Genomic DNA, 22,326 nt, shown 5'->3' on the forward strand with positions numbered 1-22,326 from the left:
CTGATTCTCCGTAACATCCTTCCACACCCTCAGCAGCACAGTGGAGAAAAGGAGGAGCCTAATCCCACTGTAATGCTACTAAGTACCGACTAGTGCTCGTTTTCAAGGAAGCCACGCCAGAACCAGGACACCATGGCACATTTCCTCACCTGGAATTCATCCTTCTTCCCACGCTTCAGAGAAAGGAGGTTTTATTAAGTAGCATTTTCAATTACGACAGACATGAATCCAGGAGAGAGGCCTGTACTTGCATTCAGCTTTTTAAAACACAAAACAGTGACTGGCGAGTACAAGTATTGTTACAGAAGAAATCAAGTCACTCAAACCCTCTTCATTGTGAAAAGGGTTGAGACTGGGATGGTTCACAGAATGCTGAGAATGGGAAAAGGATCAAAAGCAACATTCAAGGCATAGACAAACTGAAGAAATAGGTGCTTTGAAGTCTATACTTTTGGTTTCCTCCCTTCACAAGTCTATACTATGATACGGAGATAAAAGTCAGCGTGTGGGGGGGGAAGGTCTTCCACCCAATACTTTTCCTAAATTAAATTCCACAGTTTTGTTTTTGTTAAAAAAAGTCATTTATAATTTAATACCTGTTCAGGATTCTCAGATCTGTGGTGCTGTTAACATTGCACTTAATTAACATTATGCATTTTCAAAAAGAAATTAAAAAGCAGCTCTGAACTTTGCTTCTGAGATGGAAGCACTGTCTCTGAACCAACAATGATTCCTGTCACTCTTGCTTTGCATCTTTCAACGCCTGAAGTCTTTCTAAAAGGGGTGGATGGGAGTAATGCCACATCGAAAAGATCCAGTCAGAAACAGGGAATCCTAAATTATCTTTGTTTAGCTTGATCAAAGCAGAATATAGGTCTTTAGCCTTCCCAAGTTCCTTGGCAAATGCATCTGCTTGAAACTCAAATCGTCGACTTAATACAGTCAAACAAAATGAGAGAACCTGTGGAGAGAAATATATCAAAAATTATTTTACAATTCAGCTATCTGAAAGTTCCTCACAGTATCAGTACACACTACTGTATGTTCCTTCCCGCATGCCAAACATCACTGTGGCTGCAGAATGATCTCACTAAGGTTTATCCAGGTCACACCTGAAACCAGGAGTCCCAGCATGGAACACTAAGCCTACTTATTAAAATGGTATACCAGAGAGAGCCCCTCAAAACTTCAAACCTTCCCCCTCAGTCAAAATAAAATCATTATTTAAATAGGATGATACTTCATCATCTATGTCTTGAAAACAATTTACCTCATTGTAAGGTGAAAAAATGAACTGGAAAATAATCATCAATCCGATCAGGGTAGGCTGGGTGTCATAGAAACCAAATGCAGCAAAGAGTTCTTTTCGACCAATTAACACAGCAAACAAGAAGAAGCAGAGGAAAGAATTCATCTAGAGAAAGGAAATAACATTCTTGATTCAGATGAGTTTTTCATCTAAGTCTAAAACACAGCCTATTCATATTACAGATTTGCATAGACACACCACTGAAAAACACCCAAATAGATTATTTAGAACTAATACACAAAGAGGAACAAACAGCTGGCCTTTACCTGCTTTCTGTAAATGCATGCAGTACAGAAACACTTGTTACTTTCTGTCAGTGAGCTAAAAAATAAAGTCTGAGTAGTGAAGGAAGATAAAAAGGCAAGAAGGCTCGGTTAGTGAGGAGGGAGTACAGAGTAGAATCCATCTCCTTGAATTAAGCATAGGTTCTAAAAATTTTAAAACCAAACATGTGTCTATGCTGTGTCATACTTCTATGCCTGGAAACAATCCACACTTCCATCTAAGCCACTGCATGACTGCGTACAAGCACTGTGCTTGCCTGGCTTTTCAGAGGCAAGAGGCAGGGCCATGCCTTACCACTTTCTCTAGAGAAGGCGATTAGTACCTTTTCAATCCATTCAAGCGGCTGCCTGGTCTTTTTAGAGTAATGTGGAAGGGGCCAGAGTATTGTTTGTTATCGAAACACGCAGGACAGAAAAAAGAGGGATGGCTGTGACAGTAATCATCAGAAAAAGTAGAAGATATTGCAGAAGAATTTGTGAAAATTTCTGGAAGTGAAGGTAAAATCTACCTATTACAGCAAAATAATAGTATCTAGAAAGTGGATCCAAAGGCAAAAGTTACATGAGTTAGCAGAGTGGCATCATAATAGTTGCTAGTTAGTAGGGATCAACACTGAAGTCAGAAGTTGGGAGGTAATTAATTGCCTTAAAGCAGAAAGTGAGAAAGACCTCACTGAAGTGTTCGGTTACATGGATAAGAAAAAGCCAGTGTGGAAACAGAAAAATATTTTCTTAAACAGAAGGTTGATAGTGATGTTTACGGCCTGAAAAGCTTGTGAATAGCCTTAGAAAAAGAACAGAACAGCATTCCTGGAATGACACATTAATCTCAAGAAAGACACGATAGAGTTACAGAAGGTGCATAGGAGGGCAACCCGAAAAAGGCTGGGAATTGGAGAAAAGAAGGGTGAGTCCTACCTGGAACAAGATAGATCTACACCAAAGCATAGAGTAGGCTGCTGATAGTAATTTAACAGAAGGCACATAGCTGTGCCTTGCAAATAAAAGAATTTGAAGTAGGAGGTTTGGGGGAGGAAGGCCTTTTTATTGAGCAATGCCCAGAGGCATGTGCATGAGTCAGCAGACCACCAGGCTCCTTTTCTTCAAAGGCAGGCTGGGCAATCTCTACAGACTGCTTCAGTGTTCACCCCCATTTGGGCACGCACAAAGAACGGCACAATATTTACCAATTGATTATTTACCAATAATCAATGCACAAGGTATGAGAATACAATATAAATAAGTAAGAACACCCTCCTGTGTCAGATTTCATAATCCTCAGTCACATTGCTTCTCAACCCTCCAAGGAACAAGACCGACAGAAACTCTCAAGACACATAATAAATTTCTCAGAGATAATGGCAAAGACCTAAAAAAAAAATGCAGGCTGGGAGACAGGACACATCCAATGCTATCCCTAGCACAGGGATGGAAACGGACTTTCAGAGAAGGCCCTGAGATTCAAACAGACAAGGAAGAAGTGTTACAGAGCAAGAGAAATGTGTCCCAACTTCAGAAGGCAGCTGAGATGAATTAAAATGACAGCAGACACGCTTTCTTAGGTGCTTTCCACTAACCAGATGGAGCAAGGAGTGGACAGAAAGGCTAGTGCATATTCACTTTAGATACAGCAAAGAAAAAAAACCCACCAACCCAACTTTCTGTCGCAGAGCAGAGTATATTGTGTGAATGTACACTTATAGATCTGGAAGCAGGCATTTGGGAACAGCTGTAATTACAGAATGCTCTAGGAAAACCACCAGTTTATCATAACTTACCTGGCTGATGATGATATTTTTGACAGTGTGACCTAGTTTCCAGTGACCCAGTTCATGACCAAGTACAGCCAGAACTTCTTCATTTTTACATCCTTGTTTCTTATTCTGAGGGAATAACAAAGCACAGGTAATGTGCAGCTGCACATCAACAGAAAGGACAATGAAAGGCCATCATCCTGTTCTTGACTAGGGCGGGGGAAGATGCACGCGTGGAATCTGTATGTGTGTGCCATGTGCCTGCTTCTTGCACCAAAATTCTTGCACGTAGTAAACGGCACACAAATGACACACTGATAGTCAAAAGCGTTTCATTGAAAGGGAAGCTTCAGTGTGGCAGTCCCAAGAGAAGGAAAACAAGCTAAAAAACCGAACGCATTTCCTTATTCAAACAATTACAAGGAAGACCTATTTTTTACATGCAGGGAAACAAAGTTTTGCTAAAGCCCCTGTGGATTTCTGTGCTCTCTGGTGCTTTCTGCACCGCTCAGCCTCAGAAATTCCAATTAGCAGCTCAGGGATACTTTGGTGTTGAAATCATTAGCTTTTGGATTTTAGCATCCCACTCAGGACCTTTAAAATATATTCAGAAAACACAGGGGAATATCTCAACAAGAAGTTAATGTAAATAACATGATGAAAAACAAAGATGAACTCACTTTGGTTTTAGACTTTGTCTCTTCATTCTCACCATCTTCTCCTTCTGCTGGCTCTTTGTTCAATGCAGAATAATCTTCCAGGAGAGTGTCAAAGAGTACTATCCGCTTATTCTTGAAGAATCCATAGAAATAAGCATTGCTATGAGAAGAACGCTTAGAACCTGATGGGGAAAATTTACATTAAAGACTATGATTTGAATAATCCCATGCACTGATGACTATGCAATATTACACAGAACAGGTTCTTCCAAAGGAATTCTCAAAGTCCCCAAGTGAACGGTAGACAAACTCAAGCAAATGAGTTTGCAGGTTGAAGCATATTTTAAAATAATCTCAGTAATGATGATCTCATTTACGGACTCCAGTAGGGAAATAATTTTTTTTCATCTGTAACCTGTAATCACTAAAATCACTAAAACTGGAAGAGCAGTAGTTTGAATATCCAAAAGAAAAGCAATTTGTACTGCAATTTCAAGTTCAGAGTGGAAAAAACAGTCTGCATAGAACATCATCTGCCCTGCTGGCAAAGGATCCGTGACGAATACGTTTAGAATTCTTTCAGTGTGTGAGCAAAAATGATTCGAAACAGGTAAGGATGAAGAGGAAGAGATGGATTATAGGTATCAGGCAGAACTTCAGAATTATTTTTGTTTGAAATAGGTAATGTTTTACAGTTACTTTTACCTACATCAGGTGAATCATGGACTGTTTCTACCAGCAATATACTTGGGGCCAAGAAACTTGTCTCTTTCCATGCAACATGGACTGTTTCAGTTGATTAAAAAGATGTCTAGCTCAAAGCAGCTGTTAAAACTTTGCCTTTTGTTGCCTATGGACAGGAGCTGTTGCAACATCAGGACTGAAAGCGGTCTCTGAGAGAAGGGGTGGATTGCTCTGGTTTTTGCAGCAAAAGATCAGATACTTGAAGTTGAAGGCATCTGCCTTTAACTCTCACTATAAATGTATGAACTGCATCAACTCCTTCAGACACAAAACATCAATTGTTCCATTGCAAGCCAACCCATGATATGGTCATGATAACCTTCAGCACCAAACGAAAGCAGATCAACAGAGGAAGAGGCCCGTCAGAGTATGAAGCCTCAGCATGCAGTCCCTTCTCAGTGAAGAAATCTGAACAGCCGCAGGGTAGCAATGTTCCCTTTCATCTGCCTATTATAAAAAAATTCATCCTCCACTAAGTGTTGGTAGAGAAGGAACCTTTGTAGTCTGCCTGCTACAGAACAAACCCTGAAATTAAGGGACTTCATTGCACATGTTACTAAAAAATCAGCTCTGGAGTGGGAAGAGCCAAGACAGAGCTCAGAAAAACACTGGCAAAAAGATATTCACACATCCAGTCCCCCGTGTCAGAAGGCAATGGTGCTGGCTCAACACTCTTAAGGATGCCAGGGAAGGAAAGGGTGGTCTGGCAGCCTCCCTCCACTGCAGATCTCTGCCACTAAATGCAGATATGCCGAAGAAGGCAGTGCAGCAGTACACTACGCAGGTGCCAGAGTGCCAGCAACTGGCTGATAGGACTTTCACCACGGTTAAAAGCTAGGGTACAGCCAGCAATGCACATTTGGCAAGCAATACCTATTTGGCAAGGGTCTGTAGTGATTCTCAAGCCTGTAAAGCTTCAGCTTCACTAGGAAAGAGAGGAGTTTCTTGGGTGCCAAGTATATCAATAGTAGTAGTCCCTGGCTACGCTGAGGCAGAGAACTGGCTGGATTTGGCCAACCCAAAGTTCTGAAAGCCACAGCTTCCAGGCTGGGTAAAGCCTTTATCACCCTCTCTTACAGTAAAATTCGACCACTTCATCTCTTCATACCATATCATACTGCTTTCACCAAGGCAATAAAAACACCTCTGATCCTCACAGGTGGGGCAGAAAACAAAACCAAAATTTGTGAAAGTCCCTGAAATCAAGTTCAGAAGGGAGCAAAATGAGTAACAGTGGAACTGTCAAACAGTCAAGTACTCCACGAACACAGAAGTGGAGAGGAAGTGACATGGCAGCTGGCATGCTCCATTTTATATTCCATGACCTAAGAAAAGAGGATGAGAAATTCATTACTAGGAAGTGAAAAAATTACAGTCTGAAGTAGAAGGTATGAGTGCATCCAGCCACACCATACGAAACCGTCCATGTGAACACTCTAAGGAGCAATAGGTGTTTTTAACTTTCATAACTTTTTAAACTATTTCACCAAGGACTTTGAGACAATTAATACTAAACTTGAGACCAGAAAAGATAAAAAAAACCCTTTTCCCTCTAGTTTAAAGTTCTAAAATTGGAATCTCGATTGCTGCTTCCATTTCTGACTGTGGTTTGTACTGCCATTCCACAGAGCCAAGACAATGCTTCCAACGAGATGGAGAGTTAAGGCTGTAACATTCAGCTTCACCTTTCTGACCCCAAGGCAGAAAAAGGAAAATGGTACAGACTTTGAGAGGTATTACAATAGCTGAGGAGTATAAGCAACTGCCCTGCTACAGCACCCACAATCAAAGCTAAAAATCCACAAATTCAAAAATATTAAGTCTTTTTATTAAAAAAATCTCACCTTCAACAACATACACCTTAGTCAATGGGAAGTCAATGTTCTTTGCCATTGTTTCAATTTGTTGCTTGAGCTCTCCCTCAGGAAGCGGAATGAATTTGTCAAACAAAGGTGCAATATAGTCTGCATAGATTGTAACAAGCACCTGCAAACACATACAGATATTAAAAACAAGGCATACAAATGTGTGTTTAGTACTAAAGGTGGAGCATGAGTAAGTACAAAAAGAGGGCACAATTTCAAAAAAAACACTTCGTAAAGCAGAGTCCTGTATGAAGTGCCATCTGTAGCAAGGCGCTCTACAGGTCACCCCATCTGGGGAGACAACTGCTCAGTGTGTTGACAGTCAGCAATTCAACCGCCAGATGGGGGTAGGGGCAGGTTAATCTACAGTCTGCAGTGCTCAGCAGAATTAGTGCACACAGCGCTTTTGCTAGGAGGGTTCATCAAATCGCAGAAGGCAAAGCCACAATGGCAGCTGGGAGCACTGGTCTTATCAGCGACAGGCTGTGACCGTCACCCACTTCACCGACACTGGAAAGCTCTGAAGTGTTTCATAACGAGCAGCAGAGCCGACTGAACCAGGAGACAGTCCCACTTCTTCAAATTCCTGCTAACTTACAAAGCCATGGTCTAAAACAGGCAAGAAATTTCATGTCCCTCATTTTCTTCCCCTTCTCCCAGCTGTATGCAGGGCTAAGGAACTGCCTGATGCCTGGTCCACATCGATTAACAGCCATGTCCCAAAAATCACTACAATGCACCTGCATCTCTTCAAACTGGCAGCAGATGGAGCCCAGATGAGAAAGCCAGGACTGGAATGTCACTGTGATGGGAAGGAAAGCTGAACTCCCTTCCCTCACGCTCTAGACCTTCACAAAGTGATTTTTATTTATTTATTTTAAAGAAAAGGACTGGAGAAAAGTTTAAATACTGGTTAGCAAAAAAAGAACAGGACATGAGAGGCAAACAGACATCAACATTCACTTCAAAGTTATCTTGAGAGGGTTTTTTCCACTGAAAACAAGTATCTTGACTTTTGAAAGTATGTACACTGTAGAAACAGTCCAATGAAATCTATAACTAGGGAAACTGACTTTTCCAAAGTCATAGCAAGTGAGGGCATCAATATGAAACACCACTAGAAAATAAAAGTTATTTTCATTACTGTAACTGTTAAGACAAGGGTTTAAAATTCTCCAGATATTTTGCAGGAAGTGCAGGAGGGTATTTTACAGAGCAGAAATCATCTGTCTAAGTCCAGACAACTGTGGACTAATTTTAAGTTTCTTCTCTGATCTTTGTGTAATCCCTTGATATCAGCAGGTATCACGGACTGGTAGAAGGATGCAACTCTGTGATTACGAAGTTATGGAATGTAATTACAACTGGAATTTTTCCCTAAACTGAAAGGGTAAACCTAGCACCTCTTAAGGTTATTTTGCATGTCAAAGATTGTTCAAGCGCACACATAAAGGCCTCACACCATGATTAACGCCCTGTAAAGCAGCAGTGACACTGCAAGACACCTGAAAAAGACCAATTGTATGGGCATGCACTTCATGCTCAGGGAAAAAAGCCTGAGAGAGTGGGAATAAAAAAATAAAAAAGAGTGGGCCACTTGGTCTTGCTGTATTATCTTTCAGTACAGAAGTTGGTAACTCCGACAGGACAACCCCTGTTTTATCGGTTTCTAAAGGAACTGTAAAATCTCAGGGAAAAAAATCTACATGGACAGCTCAACTGGCAGGGGCAGGCAAAGCAAAGATAAAATAATATTTTGTGCTAAGAAAGTGACCAAGAAAGAAATGCGGTATCAGCTGAGTAAGTTCTGGTTCTCACCTTCAAACTTGGTGTTAGTTACTGCTCACCTACATCTCTGCTTTCTACTAACCTTGCTTGATAAGGACTATAACATGGACATTCAGAAAGTTTCTCATACAGCATTTTTTACAATATCTATTTTAAAGAAAATGCATTTAGAAAATTTTAAAGAATAAAAGCAGTCAATGACTGGTATAAAGGAAGCTAAGCAAAAAAATTTTCACTTTCGGTGTACAAACGAGGGCAGGCCATTTCAGAAAATCCTGTATCTTCTTTCAATCCTGGAGCTACCGGTTCTTTTAAAATTTTCACTTAATAGTTCTATGAAAAAGCAAGTCTTTAAAGCCTTTAAGACTAAAGATTTAAAACATAAACTGGGTATCCCATGAGGAACTAACATCTTCCCAATTTTGCAAATAATATGGCTACACTAGAATAACCTGTAAGTACGGACTGTGTCATGCAGGTTGGCAGAGCAGTAGCTCAAATGCTGAATTATTATTTAGGAGTGTCCTGCTGATCAAAGCTTGAAAGAAAACGAAAAATTCTTTAAGAAGTACTGATCAGAGTCTGCACAAATCTTTCTTTGGCAGTCATTTCAATATACGTGAACTGACCTTTTCGAGACCTAACACTACAATTTTTCAGAATACATTAAGAGATAAAAAAAGGAAAGATGCCAGAGCATAAGGACACCTGGACTACAGGAGGCAGGTGCCAGCACCACAACACAACAGGAAACACTGTATAATTAAACCAACAAACAAAAAAAAGCTTGAAAGAACTCAAAGTAGTAATTGTAAGCTGGACCTACCACCTAAATGGGGCACTTCTGCTACTATACCGTCGTCACCAAGTTCCTCAGAAACACATCACTGGTAACGGCCCTAGGCCAGAATCAGTGGCCATACGGAAATGCACTAATCCACGCGGGTTTTATTTCAGTTACATGTTAGCATCAATGAAGCAAAAATACAAGTAAGCAAGAAATACAGTTCACGTGAGATCTGTACCCCATAAAAACAGGATTATGAAAAGACTTTGCGGTCATGATTTAAACTGAGCCACAATTCCTTTCATGTTGCCATGTCTGAGAAAGTCAATGCAGCTATGGGATATGTGGGTGGGAAATCGGATTCTCCTGTGTTAATTGCAGTGTCCTCCCATGTAGCATTATGATCACATTTTTCTAAAGTGTGACCAGACAATGCCTGTGCTTTAGAAAGGAAGCTGACAAATTGAAAGTCCAAGAAAGCTATAAAAGCAATCTGAATCTAGAAGCAGTGGGGAGAAGGAAAATTAAAAAAAAAAAAAAAAACAAAACAAAAAGCAACACCTGCTTAAGTCATGAGAGAGAAGTTTAGGAAAGAAAAAATATGATTTCCTACACAGGAAATTTTCTTGGTGATGCACTCCAGTTCAACCAGAAAGTCCGAACTTGACACAAGAACTGGGACCAATTGACCGAAATTTATTGTTAGCTAACGTGGCAGGCTTTATTACGTTACTGTAATGTAATAATTCTTTTACTTGTTAAGGTGCTCTTTTAATCTAGAAATGAATGAATATATACAACCATATTTCTGTAATTTCTTCCTCGGGTGACCAATGGTTAGTATATTGAGCAAAAAACAGTAGAACACTATGTTGAAATAGGAAAAAAAAAATACAGACCCCAGAGCTTACAGTAGCAATAGAAAACATCAAATCCTTATGATGTACACAAAAAGATCCTTTTAACGTAAGCCCTAAAAATGTCAGTTACCAATTCAGTGTATAAAACCAGCAATATCTGAACCAGAACTGGAAAATTGCTTCTTGTCTCAATACAAAGCAATGCAATTGAGAGTTGGTGTTTGATAACCTGTAAGAAAAGCCCAATGGAAACATTACTGACCAAAGCACATTCTGCCGTGTCTTGCCAAACTGCTGGTAGTTGTCCTTGTGCCCTTTCTATATTTAAGAAAATATCACCTATCACCACATACTGCTGTACTTGCAGTATCTATTCCAAAACTTTTTGAATGTTTATTTTTCAATTGATGACGACACTCCAGTACTAAATAGATAAAAATATAAGATATCACATTAACGTGGACAATTAAAATGAACTATTATTCCTGAACAAGTACACCGAAAGTAAGACACACTGTTGAAGTTTGTAAACACTAAAATTCACAGGAGATTTAGATTTTTCTCCATTTCCTTTCAGTTATGTTTTTAAACCTCATCACACTGAAGCATGCAAGTAAGCTAGCATTTGGAAGAAACCCAAATGTAGTCTCATACTCACCAAGGAAACAACTAACGTGAAGAGCCAGGCGTAGATGAAGAAGTAGTCTCCCCCTATTTTAATAATGTAAAGCAGAAGGGATGTCACTGGCAACAGAATACACTGAGTCACGATAAACTTCTTGATAGCATCCTTAAAAAAAAATCCCAGAGTCTGTAAAGAAAAGATATCAGTGCTGGTGAGGGGAAAAAGTGGTTGTTAGAAGTTACACGTATGTTTTCAGAAGCACAAGTGTTTTTTATAAGGCTAGAGAGCTATATGGAGTATAAAAAGAGTTCTGAGTTGGTCACAAGCTCAAGGCTTACGACTAACGACAACAATCTTCATATTTGTTTCCCAAAGACTGAAGCAGGAGCCACCACTGGCACAGTATCCAAACATCGGGGCCGTGGCAGGGCGGAACCAAACAAGCCCTGCAGTTTCCGGGAATACATTCAGATGCAAAACTGTGCAGTGAGAATTTTCATAGTTGGGCTTTCCTGGAAAGAAAATAGCATGCCACTAAATAATTGACATGAACCAAAATAATACAGGATGTGTCAGGATCTATGCACTTCTGTTTTAAAGGTGATTGAGAGAGGGTGCAAACTGAATCACTGCATTTAGAGCTTTTTTTTTCAGGTCTAGCTCAGTCTTCCTGCCTCCATAGAAACTGGAAGCTGAAACTGGCAAATACCAGAGCATCTCTACCCTTATTAAAATGTGCCCGTAAGAAAACCAAACTTCCTAGTAGACTTGGAATAGAAAGTGCTGTAGACAACACTAGCTGGGTCCGAAAGCAGAAAACAAGTCTTACGCTCCGGCATAAAATGGCTAATAATATGTAATTGAGGTTCCTCTCCCAAAAGGAAAATCTGAACCCATGAGAAACTGATACTGAAATGGGTTAAACCAAGTTGGTGAGAGAAATTAAGAAAGCCAGGGCTGATATTAAGTGAGTTCCTAACAGAAGTACAAATGAAGAGCTGCATTCTCTAATTTACTAAAGGCTGATACAAGAAATCAATAAGCGAAACAAAATGAGATTTTGTCTCATCTGTTCAGTGTCCAGGAATAAGAACTGCCCCTGTCAAGCAGTGATCCAGACTTCTTAGGAAGGGCATAGGAAGGGCAAAGAATAGTCCATCCGAAAATGAACAGCCGAGGTGTTCTTTGTTCCACGGCTAGAAGACATGCTTGCCTTTGCTCAGAGGCATGGGCTCAAGCAGAGACATTCTGGTGCAGCACGGACACTCCTGCAACAGTCACAAACTGTCACTGCTCTTATTTTTATGCAATGCGAGTAGAAATGTTCCTAAAACTAATGATCTTTGGCACAGATATGGACATACCAAACCTGCTGAAGACATTAGGTCAATATAATACCTGTTGATTGAAGCCATGTTTCTCTTCTATGACAAATGTGTTATATAAACTCCACGGGAGACCGGTCACTGCACTGAAGAGTGTTGCAAGCAGCAGAAATACCAATGACTGGACAATCTAAGAAAAAATTTAAAAATAAAAAAAAAAAAAATCTGATATTTACTGACCTGTAGTAACATTAATATTCAGGGTGTTAAAAATGGATTTTATGTCGGGGGTTAGAAGATGAAGCTAGATAAATTCACAGAAATAATGTGTTTGTGATGATTACATTACTGATCACTGGAATACCTTACTATGTTAAAGAAAGAAAAAATACATATACCCATGAAACAGATTTAAACAAAAACTAAGGATTCAGGACAAGAATTTGTATAGATGCCTCATCCACAGCACAAAGACAACATAAACAATAGCCTCAAATTTCTTACCCTCTCACTGTGCAGGAAGATCACATCCAGGATTAGTAAAAAGGCAACACCCAAACAAAAAGCCACAAAAACCTAACCCACCACCTTGTTTGACTCAAGTGGCTTTGACACTTGGATGTTTTTAACACACAAGGCTATTTTAATCAGTGAGCTAATTTAAAAGGCACAGTTACCAGATCTCAGACTCGCCCAATCGTTGTGTTCACCAGAAAATATCTGGGTTTTTTACTATATTGTACCTGTAGCTAAATCTCACTTTAAGTAAATGCAAGCTTAAAAATAAAAATTATTATAACATTATAGTTCATGGACCAGTCACTTTCACTAAAATTTAAAGTCCGCTTACCTCATATTCTGGTCCAAATCCAGCATGACCAGAGATCTGACCAGACAGATTCCAGAGAAAAGGAATTCCTCCACAGAGGAGAATCATCTTGAAAAGAAAAACATAGACCACAGAGGCAATATGAAACAGAATGTCATCTTATTCTACTAAAATTTCAGCATGATAAGGACCTTTTAAGGGTGAATGAGAAAAGTTTTATAACAAGGCTGCCTGTCCCCCTCTGATCTTAGCAGTGCATAAAGAAAGCCTGGAACATTTGGCAATGGTTCATTTTTGCTTTACAGAAACAGAGATCAGGTCAGGCTTTTTTTACTAGCATATTTCGAAGCCTATTTACTGTAGACTTTGCTACTATATTGGCTCAGACACAAGGTGTATTTTTAGAAGACCTTAAAACTCATTTGCCCTATGGCTGTATAACACAATTTCTAGGAGAGGTACGCCAGATTCAGCAACTTGACTGCACAGGGACAGTCTCTCCTGCATTCCCTACTGAGAAAAAGGCATTCAGAATAAAGCCGCAATTTCACTTTCAGTATTAGTGCTGCTTCAACCATTTTAAGAAAGCATCATGCTCTCCTCCTTGTGCCTGCCTCGCAATGCCTTCTGCCATACAGGTTGCCGAGGAACAGGGAGTGAACTACTCGGGACACACCATCATCAAAATGCTTGAGACAGAGCTGCTGAAGCAAGTGGTAGCTGCAGTTCAAGGCAGGGGCTGGTAGTGTTTGATGAACAGCTTGACTTCCAAATGTTTCACATTTACTTTCTTACCAAGTGATGCATCACTGTATTTATAAAGATCAGGTTTCAAGTAGGCAGCCTTCCAGAACGGACAGTAACAGGGCTTTCTTTACTTATTTATTTTTAAAAAGCTTACTCATAACCTAACTATTAGGGTGCATTTTGAGTGTCAGCAGGAGGTGGAAAGGACAAAAGCAAGCTTGTTTCTGCTTTGCAGGCTACTTGTTAAGCTTCAGGGCTGGAAATCCCAGAAGTACCAATCCCTGAACAAAGACAGCTATTAGCATGATGTTGACACTACTTACAAGTTAAAAGGAAACCCACATAATTAATGTCTGAAATAAATCAAAGCATGCTAGTAATTCTAACACAGCATCTCCCCTTCAATTAACTCGCTAGGTTAATGAATCATACTTCTACCTACTAGAAGCAAAATGTTGCAAAACTGTCATCCAGTTTCATCAACTTTGGCCACAACAGCCTCTTTCCAGTGCAGGCAGTTCCCAAAGCCAACGAAGGATACAGTTTACACCCTAAGGAAGTCGCAAACCCAGACAGCAGAGGCCACCTCACTTTATCTCTGCTGGAACCTGATAATCCCAGGACAGATTCCGAGAAACGGAGAGACACAGCTCAATATCACAGAAAGGAGCAATAACTCATCATCACATACATGTGGAGAAGAACATACCCTACACATCAGCGGTATCAGCTTGATTGTAGAACAGAATCATAGAATCGTTTAGGTTGGAAAAGACCCTTAAAATCATCAAGTCCAACCGGTAATCCAGCACTGCCAAGTCCACCACTAAGCCATGCCCCTCAGCACCACATCTACATGTCTTCTAAATACCTCCAGGGGTGGCGACTCCACCACTTCTCAGGGCAGCCTGTTCCAATGTTTGATAACCCTTTCAGCGAAGAATTTTTTCCTAACATCCAACCTAAACCTCCCCTGGTACAACTCCTCTCATCTTACCACCTGTTGCTTGGGAGAAGGGACCGACCCCCCCTCACTACTCCCTCCTTTCAGGGAGCTGCAGAGAGCGAGAAGGTCTCCCCTCAGCCTCCTCTTCTTCAGGCTGAACACCCCCAGCTCCCTCAGCCGTTCCCCACCAGACTTGTGCTCCAGACCCCTCACCAGCTCCGTTGCCCTTCTCTGGACACGGTCCAGCACCTCAATGTCTTTTTTGTGGTGAGGGGCCCAAAACTGGACACAGCACTCGAGGTGGGGCCTCACCAGTGCCCAGTAGAGGGGGACAGTCACTGCCCCAGCCCTGCTGGCCACACTGTTCCTGACACAGGCCAGAATGCTGTTGGCCTTCTGGGCCACCTGGGCACACTGCTGGCTCATATTCAGCTGCCGTTGACCAACACCCCCAGGTCCTTTTCTGCCGGGCAGCTCTCCAGACACTGCCCCAGCCTGTAGCGTTCATGGGGTTGTTGTGACCCAAGTGCAGGACCCGGCCCTTGGCCTTGTTGAACCTCATATAACAACTCTCCTTGGGAATGGGGAACGTATGAAGAAGCTGTGAAATCTAACAAGCAATGATGGGCTTAGTTACAACCATACTATTACTGCAGCCTTCAGACCAGAGGTATTTTCCCTATTAGAAAATACGCTGCAACTATGAACAGCATGGAGGGCTGTATGCAGGACAAGGTTTGTATGTTATCTCTTTTTTTTTTTATTAGGTTGATCACAGTAAGTGGAACAGGCAGGCAGGTTTTTTTGGAAACACAAGCTCTTCAAGTCTGAAGTGAAACAAGCAGACATCAGTACAATTGAGAACAAGTTCTCAAAATCTAAGAAGGTGCGTATCAAGTCGAGGGGTGTTAGCAGCAACAGACAGAAGATCAGAGTGAGCTCGAATCTCTGCTAAAAGTGAGGTCAGTGTCTCTGCTAAATCCGTGGTACACAGCTGTAAGTTCTTAATGTTTCACAAGCTATTATCTCAAAAAATGATCACCCTAGTTCTCTATCCTTACCAGTTGGACTACTCCAAAGGTAATGACTGACTACTTTATCACTCAAAGTGCTCCAGCTGCTAACTAGTTCAGCTCTGAACTTTATTCCAAGCTTGTATTATCTTTTCAGTGCGTAGTTGACATTACTGACCAGAAGAAGCTTTATATGCCTCCAAGAGAGTCTATTTTTTTAGACCAGTTAGCACTTTCCCAGCTGCACTATTATCTGTTTTTTTTTCTCTGATGTTTAAAACATATAAAAAAAAAAGATGTTTTCCAACCCAATTTTCCAAGAAAACATCTTGTCCTGGGATGACAATGGATTTGTGGGATGTAGGGTGTGGAATTTACATTCAAGTGTAATTTTCCCTTTGCAGGAACAAAATAATCAGAGAAACCTGAGGGTGTGCTCTCCTAAGGAGAGGGGAAGATAAGAAGCATGTTAACAAGGAACACGATTTTAAAGGACAAGAATTCTAAACACAAGGGCGGCAGAGAGGACTAGCTGTGGAAATCTTCAGCTTCAAAGCTCACAGCTGGCTACGATATATTTCCCTTACATCATTCCAAATGGGACCCGAGTGTTCAACCACAAAGACAAATTTTGTGACTTTAACATAAAATTCATTAAGGAAACTCTACAAACATGTACTCTTTCAAAAGTCCGTGGCAATGCTGCAAAGAAGGAAGTACCCAGCCAATGCCCAGCGCCAAGAGAAGTAATGTAAAATAATCTGCAGCACTCAATGAAGAAACCCTGCTGCAGGGGTGACCGGGTATCAGGGATACTATACGGTTGTAGATTATTTAGCTCTAGCTAAGCAAAACTTATATTAATGGAGCCATAAGGAAGAAATGATATGTAGGAGCCACTGGACTTGTAAGCATTACGTTGCTTCCACAAAGCTCTGCAACCTCTGTAGCAAATCTGCGAACGCACGCAAAGCTTGGACATCTAATAGCTCGCAGGCCCATTAGCAACGCTCCTGGGACAGCTCGCTCACAATCCCAGACTCAAGAAGCTCTGGGATACAGAATCCCAAGACCAGAACCCATCAAGCCCAAATAGGAACACTAACTTCTTGTTCAGAAGATGAAAACGACTGATGATACTAGTGAGATATGGGCATGCAGTATCTCAGCTGACTGCTCTGAGACCTGCTTATTTGAGCTAGTGCTCAATTAATTACCTGGCAGCTTTAACTCGCATATTCCATGTTTTTTTCCTTGGCTTTTGTTCATCAGTATCACTGCAACACAAAAAGCCGAGCACCGCAATCAATTCGAAAACAGCAGCAGCAGTTTGAGACACAACTGTTTCCCAGCTGTGTATCACCATCACAGCTGAAACAGCGGAATAACATACAAGCTGAGATGCTTGATGTAGTAACTGGTTTTGACTGCTGCTTAGGAAGCACCAGCATAGTCTGGCTTTTGTGGCTCAGTTGTGGAAGACAGCTGGATGCAGTAATTTCTTTAACAGATCCATCACCTGCCAAAATCACTGTGGACCTGTTATTACAGTAACAGGGACAGAACAGAAAGAAAAGGTCACGAGAGAAAGCAATGGCTGTGCTTTTCCTACAGAGGCACCATCACAGAATGGTTTGGGTCAGAAGGGACCTTTAAAGATCATCTGGTGCAACCCCCCTCCCCTGGGCAGAGACATCTTTCACTGGACCAGGCTGGTCAGAGCCCCATCAACCTGGCCTTGACCACTTCCAATGATGGGGCACCCACAACTTCTCTGGACAACTCGTTCCAGCGTCTCACCACCTTCATCATCAAAATTTTCTTCCTTTTATCCAAGCTAAACCTACCCTCCTTCAGTTTGAAACAGTTGCCCCTTGTCCTGTCACTACAGTCCGCAGTAAACAGTCTCCCTCCATCTTTTTTATAAGCCTCCTTTAAGTATTGAAAGGCCACAAGAAGGTCTCCTCAGAGCCTTCTCTTCTCCAGGCTAACAACCCCAACTCTCTGTGTCTTTCTTCACAGGAAAGGTGCTCCAGCCCTCTGACCGTTTTTGTGGCTCTGCTCTGGACCTGCTCCATAGGTCCACGTCTTTCTTACACTGGAGACACCAGAACTGGATGCAGTACTTGAGGTGGGGTCTCACCAGAGCGGAGTAGAGAAAGACTTGGGGGTACTGGTGGATGAAAAATTGTATATGAGCTGGCAATGCGTCCTTGCAGCCCAGAAATCCAACCAATCCAACCATATTCTGGGCTGCATAACAAGAATTGTGGCCAGCAGATGGAGGGAGATGATTCAAAAGGAAGACCTGGGGAATCATAGGCCAGTCAGTCTCACCTCTGTGCCTGGCACGATCATGGAGCAGATCCTCCTGGAATCTCTGCTAAGGCACATGGAAAGTAAGGAGCTGATCGGTGACGCCAACATGGCTTCACCAAAGGCAAATCGTTCCTGACAAATTTGGTGATCTTCTACAATGGGGTTACAGTATCGGTGGACAAGGCAAGAGCAACAGACATCATCTGACTGTATTTGTGCAAAGTGTTTGACACTGTCCTCCATGACATCCTGGTCTCTAAATTGGAGAGACATGGGTTTGATGGATGGACCACTCAGTGGGTAAGGAACTGGCTGGATGTCCACACTCAGTGGGTTGCAATCAACACTCAATGTCCAAGTGGAAACCCGTGATGAGTGGTGTTCCTCAGGGGTCAGTACTGGGACCAGTGCTGTTTAACATCTTTGTTGGCAACATGGACAGTGGAATTGAGTGCACCTTCATCAGGTTTGCCGATGACACCACGCTGTGTGGAGCAGTTGACACACTGGAGGGAAGGGATGCCATCCAGAGGGACCAGGTTGCCCAGAGCAACATCCCTTTCCATCCATGACATCCCTTTCCTCTTGTATATCAATTGCACCACTGAGCTTGGTGTCACCTGCAAACTTGCCAAGGATACATTTAGTTCCACCACTATGCTGTTGATGAAGACATTAAATAGTACTCATCCAAGTGTCGACCCTTGAGGAACACCACTGGTTTCCACTTGGACATGGATGGATGCAGCCATCCAGCCAGTTCTTCACCCATCTAACAGTCCATCCGTCAAGCCCATCTCTCTCCAATTTAGCGGCTAGAATGTTGTGGGTGACCATAACAATAGTAAGCCTGGGTGAAGATAAGCGCAGACTGGTGATACGGCTCTTTGTTTAGCAGGGTACTAAATTCAGTGGCAAAAGAGGCTCATTCCAGTCCTATATATTTCCCTTAAAAACAACAAGGGAAGCTGTTTTGGCTAAAGCTCTTGAAATCAAGATAAAGCTTCAGAACCTTTTGACTTGTTATGCTTGCTAGGTGGTACCATCTCACCCTGTCCACTAATCCACTGTTGGAGGATAGCTTCATTTTTCAAATGAAATACTGCCTCCCAAGTCAGTCAAAAACATAGACAAGATTCAAATACCCAGAAAAATTGTCTTGAGCTCTACTCAGCGTACCAAAAAAACCAAGAAGAAGAATATAACAGCTATATACTGACACATGTATAACAACATTTTTACCGTGCGTAGAAAATGAAACTATGTACAGGTTAGGCTGCACAAAAGAGATCAGGAAATGCAAAAGTTAAGAGAGGTCACGATTCTTAAGTACTGATTTTGTATCACAGTTATACAGTTACACGACTTACACTATTTTACAATACTATTTTCATCATCTTTTATAATTGACGTTTTTTGCTTCTTTAAGTTCATCATTTTGCAATGCCAGGCATTTCAGGATTCCTTTTTCACCCAGCTGTACTACTGATGAGCACTGCATTTCAGCAGTAAGTCAGAAAAGGTTTCTCTTCAGACTGTTTGTATATCACACATGTAAATACTTTGTTCTAACTCAATGGCTCTGTTTTTTCACATATGTGAACATTATTTTGCCCAGCTTATTTGTTCTTACACTTGGGAAGTATCTACTGGTACTCCTCCTCTTCTCACACACTCTTCTTTCTACCTTCTACTTAAATTTTATCTAAAAATGAAAGTAGATGCATCCCTCCAAACACAAAAAGGTCTGTATTTGTAACAACTTAAAATAATTCTAATGTTGCTTAATTATTTGGCAGTGGAAACCACAATAGGTCAGCTGTGACACTAAGACATACTAATATAATATATGTTGTAGTTGTGCAGTATGCCTCAGCACTGCATAGAGAAATTATGTGCTGAGTAATTCCTTCTTTTTATATGGCAGATACAGCCACAAACAAGAAACACAGAATCCTAGACCTTCCAAATTTCAGTGTTTGATGCGAGACACCAGAATGCCAACAGTGCAGCTGCACAGGATCACCAAGAATCAACGTATTTCACAGTTTAAGTACATTAAAAGTGTCACATGAATGCTAGAACAACTAAGGTACTTACAGTGCCCTCAACCTCTGAATACAGGCCTGACCAAAAGCTGAAAGTACTTTTGTCCAGCTGATACAGGCGAGACTTTTCAAATGTTTCTGAGTCCATGATCTGTCCTAATTCCCGTGGTACGTGTGTTGTTGTTCTATATACCCGTCTCTGAAAAATTGAAAAAGAAGATAACTAAGATTTAAAAGTAACACATAACATCATCCCGTGGGCCACCACAGAGTTTAAAAAAACAAAAACAACCAACAAAATAACAAATATTCCTGAATTTGTTTTCTGTCAAGTTCCAAACATAAAACTGAAGCATAGTTATTATGTGATAACCAGAAACTGAGTTGCCTACTTAATTTATTTCCAATATAGTTATTATACAAAGACCACACACACGCATTTTTCCACAGGATATGACTTACTGCACCACAATAACGACTAAGCAGAGTTTGAAACTAAACACCAGATCCTCCTGTGGAAACCACGCAACTTCACCAGAAAACATATCTATGATGTGGCTGCATAAACGAGGAGCTATTTCATTTTCAGTAGAGCACTCACCACTTTAAAATTTTTAAAGACTAAAAGTCCTTATTCCATATGCTGCCTTATCTGGTGCCAGTGTGTTTACCCCTTCCCAAAAGAAAAGCTCCTACCCTTTGTCACTTCAAAATACATTGTTGCTCTGACCGGAGCATCGGGGGGCTCACAGACAGCCCAGGTGATCCCATGGCTCACAAGAGCACGCAGCATTGCTTTCTGCCCTCCCTGCAGCGTTGTCCCCAGTTTGGCTGGGATGAAGTTAATTTTTTCATCACGGTCTGCACAGTGGCATGCTTTGCATTTGTGGCCAAGCAGTGTTGATAACACACCAGTGTTCTGGCTGCTGCTAAAGTGTGTCAAGGCTTTTTCTCTCTGTCTTCCCCAGCAGGGAGGCTGAGGGTGGACAAGAGGCTGGAAGGCAACACAGCCGGGACAGCTCTCCCGAGATGACCAAAGGGATATCCCATGCCGTATAATACTATACTCAGCAGTAAAAACTGAAGTACAGGAAGAAGAAAGGGAGGGAGGGGAGAGGGTTTGACTTCCAAGGTGGCTGTTACTTGGAGACTGGCCAGGCACTGGCCTGTGTGTGGGAGGTGGCGAGTGATCGTCTTTGCAGCGCTTGTGGGCGTTTCTTTCCCCTCTTTCCTTCGCTTATTAAACCGTCTTTATTTCGGCCCATGGGTTTTCTCATTTTTGCTCTTCCTGCTGTCTCACCTGCCCTGGGGGAGGAGGATGGAGCTGCTGGGTGGGTGCTGACTGACGTGAGGACGAGCGTCCCCCCCACCCCGCCCACGCGAGGGCTGCCAACCCGAGGAAGAGGCGCCAGCCCACCCAGAATCATCCGCGCTCCAGAGCCGGGCAAGCGCCAGCAGACGCAGGCACGGAGCGGGGCTGGGCTGACAGCTCTGCCCTCCGGGACGCGGGGTGCGCCGCAGGCCCTCTCTCCTCTCCGGCCGCCCTCACGGCCTGCCGGCGGCAAACCGCTTCCACCCGCAGGCCGCGGGCGAGCAGGGCTGACACAGCGTCCGGCCCCGCTGCCTCAGCCGGGGCAGGCCCAGGTCCCCCCGGGCAGGGGACAGACTGAGCCGGCCCCCGCACCGCTCGGCCCCGGCCCCGGCCCCGGCGCTCCGCGCCCGGCCCGCCACCCCCACGTGAGGCTGGGCCCGCCACAGCCCTTCGTCCCGCCTGTCCCCGCCGAGCCCCCGCCGACCTGCCGGTGCGCCAGGAAGGCCTCCCAGAGGTAGACGGCCCAGGAGAAAAGCAGTACGGAGCAGAAGATGCGCTTCTCGGCCGGTAGCTCAGACCACAACTCGCCGGGCAGCGCCATGACCCCGCGCCGCTCCCGCGGTTCCTCCAGCCGCCCGCGCAGCGGCGCCGCCTGGCGCCCGGAGGAGCCGCGAAGGGGCGGGGCCGGCCGGGCTCTGAGGCGGCGGCGGAGACGCGGCGCCGGCGGCAGGAGCCCCGCCGCGGAGAGGGCAGGGCAGGGCAGGGCAGGGCGGCCGGGGCGGGCGCCTCTCCCCGGCGAGCAGCGGGAGGGGGTAGGGCGGCCGCCGCGGTTGACGTCCCAGTCGGCAGCCCGCAGGAGCGGGAAGGCCTCGTGTGAGGGGCCCCTGGCAAGGACGGGCCCCGGGGGCGCCGCGGTGGGTGGGTGCGCTGCTCCTGCGGGCACCGGGGCAGGGCGGAGGGGAGCCCTCAGGGGCTGCCGGCGGGACTGGGAGGTGTCGCGGCCGGCGAGGGAGGCGCCCGGCAGCGCTGGATGCCTCGCAGTGCCCAGAAACCTCTCCTGCTGCCCAAGTGCAAAGACGCAGGGACTGATGTTGGGGAAATTCCCTAACTAT

At 43.3% G+C, this 22,326-nt stretch overlaps 1 protein-coding gene across 1 annotated transcript; it reads right to left on the minus strand.

Annotated features, from left to right (window-relative positions):
* Positions 1-174: 174 nt before the first annotated feature.
* On the minus strand, positions 175-21,868 carry ZMPSTE24 (zinc metallopeptidase STE24). The gene is made up of 10 exons (XM_054223812.1): positions 21,699-21,868; positions 19,955-20,101; positions 12,851-12,937; positions 12,074-12,190; positions 10,709-10,861; positions 6,595-6,736; positions 4,028-4,188; positions 3,372-3,476; positions 1,271-1,414; positions 175-961 (listed from the first exon to the last, which is right to left on the minus strand). The coding sequence occupies exons 1-10, from the start codon at positions 21,813-21,815 to the stop codon at positions 737-739; spliced, it is 1,398 nt and encodes a 465-aa protein (XP_054079787.1). The 5' UTR covers positions 21,816-21,868; the 3' UTR covers positions 175-736.
* Positions 21,869-22,326: the final 458 nt, after the last annotated feature.

Source organism: Rissa tridactyla, chromosome 18 (genome assembly GCF_028500815.1).
Source record: "Rissa tridactyla isolate bRisTri1 chromosome 18, bRisTri1.patW.cur.20221130, whole genome shotgun sequence".
NCBI classification, from domain to species: domain Eukaryota; kingdom Metazoa; phylum Chordata; class Aves; order Charadriiformes; family Laridae; genus Rissa; species Rissa tridactyla.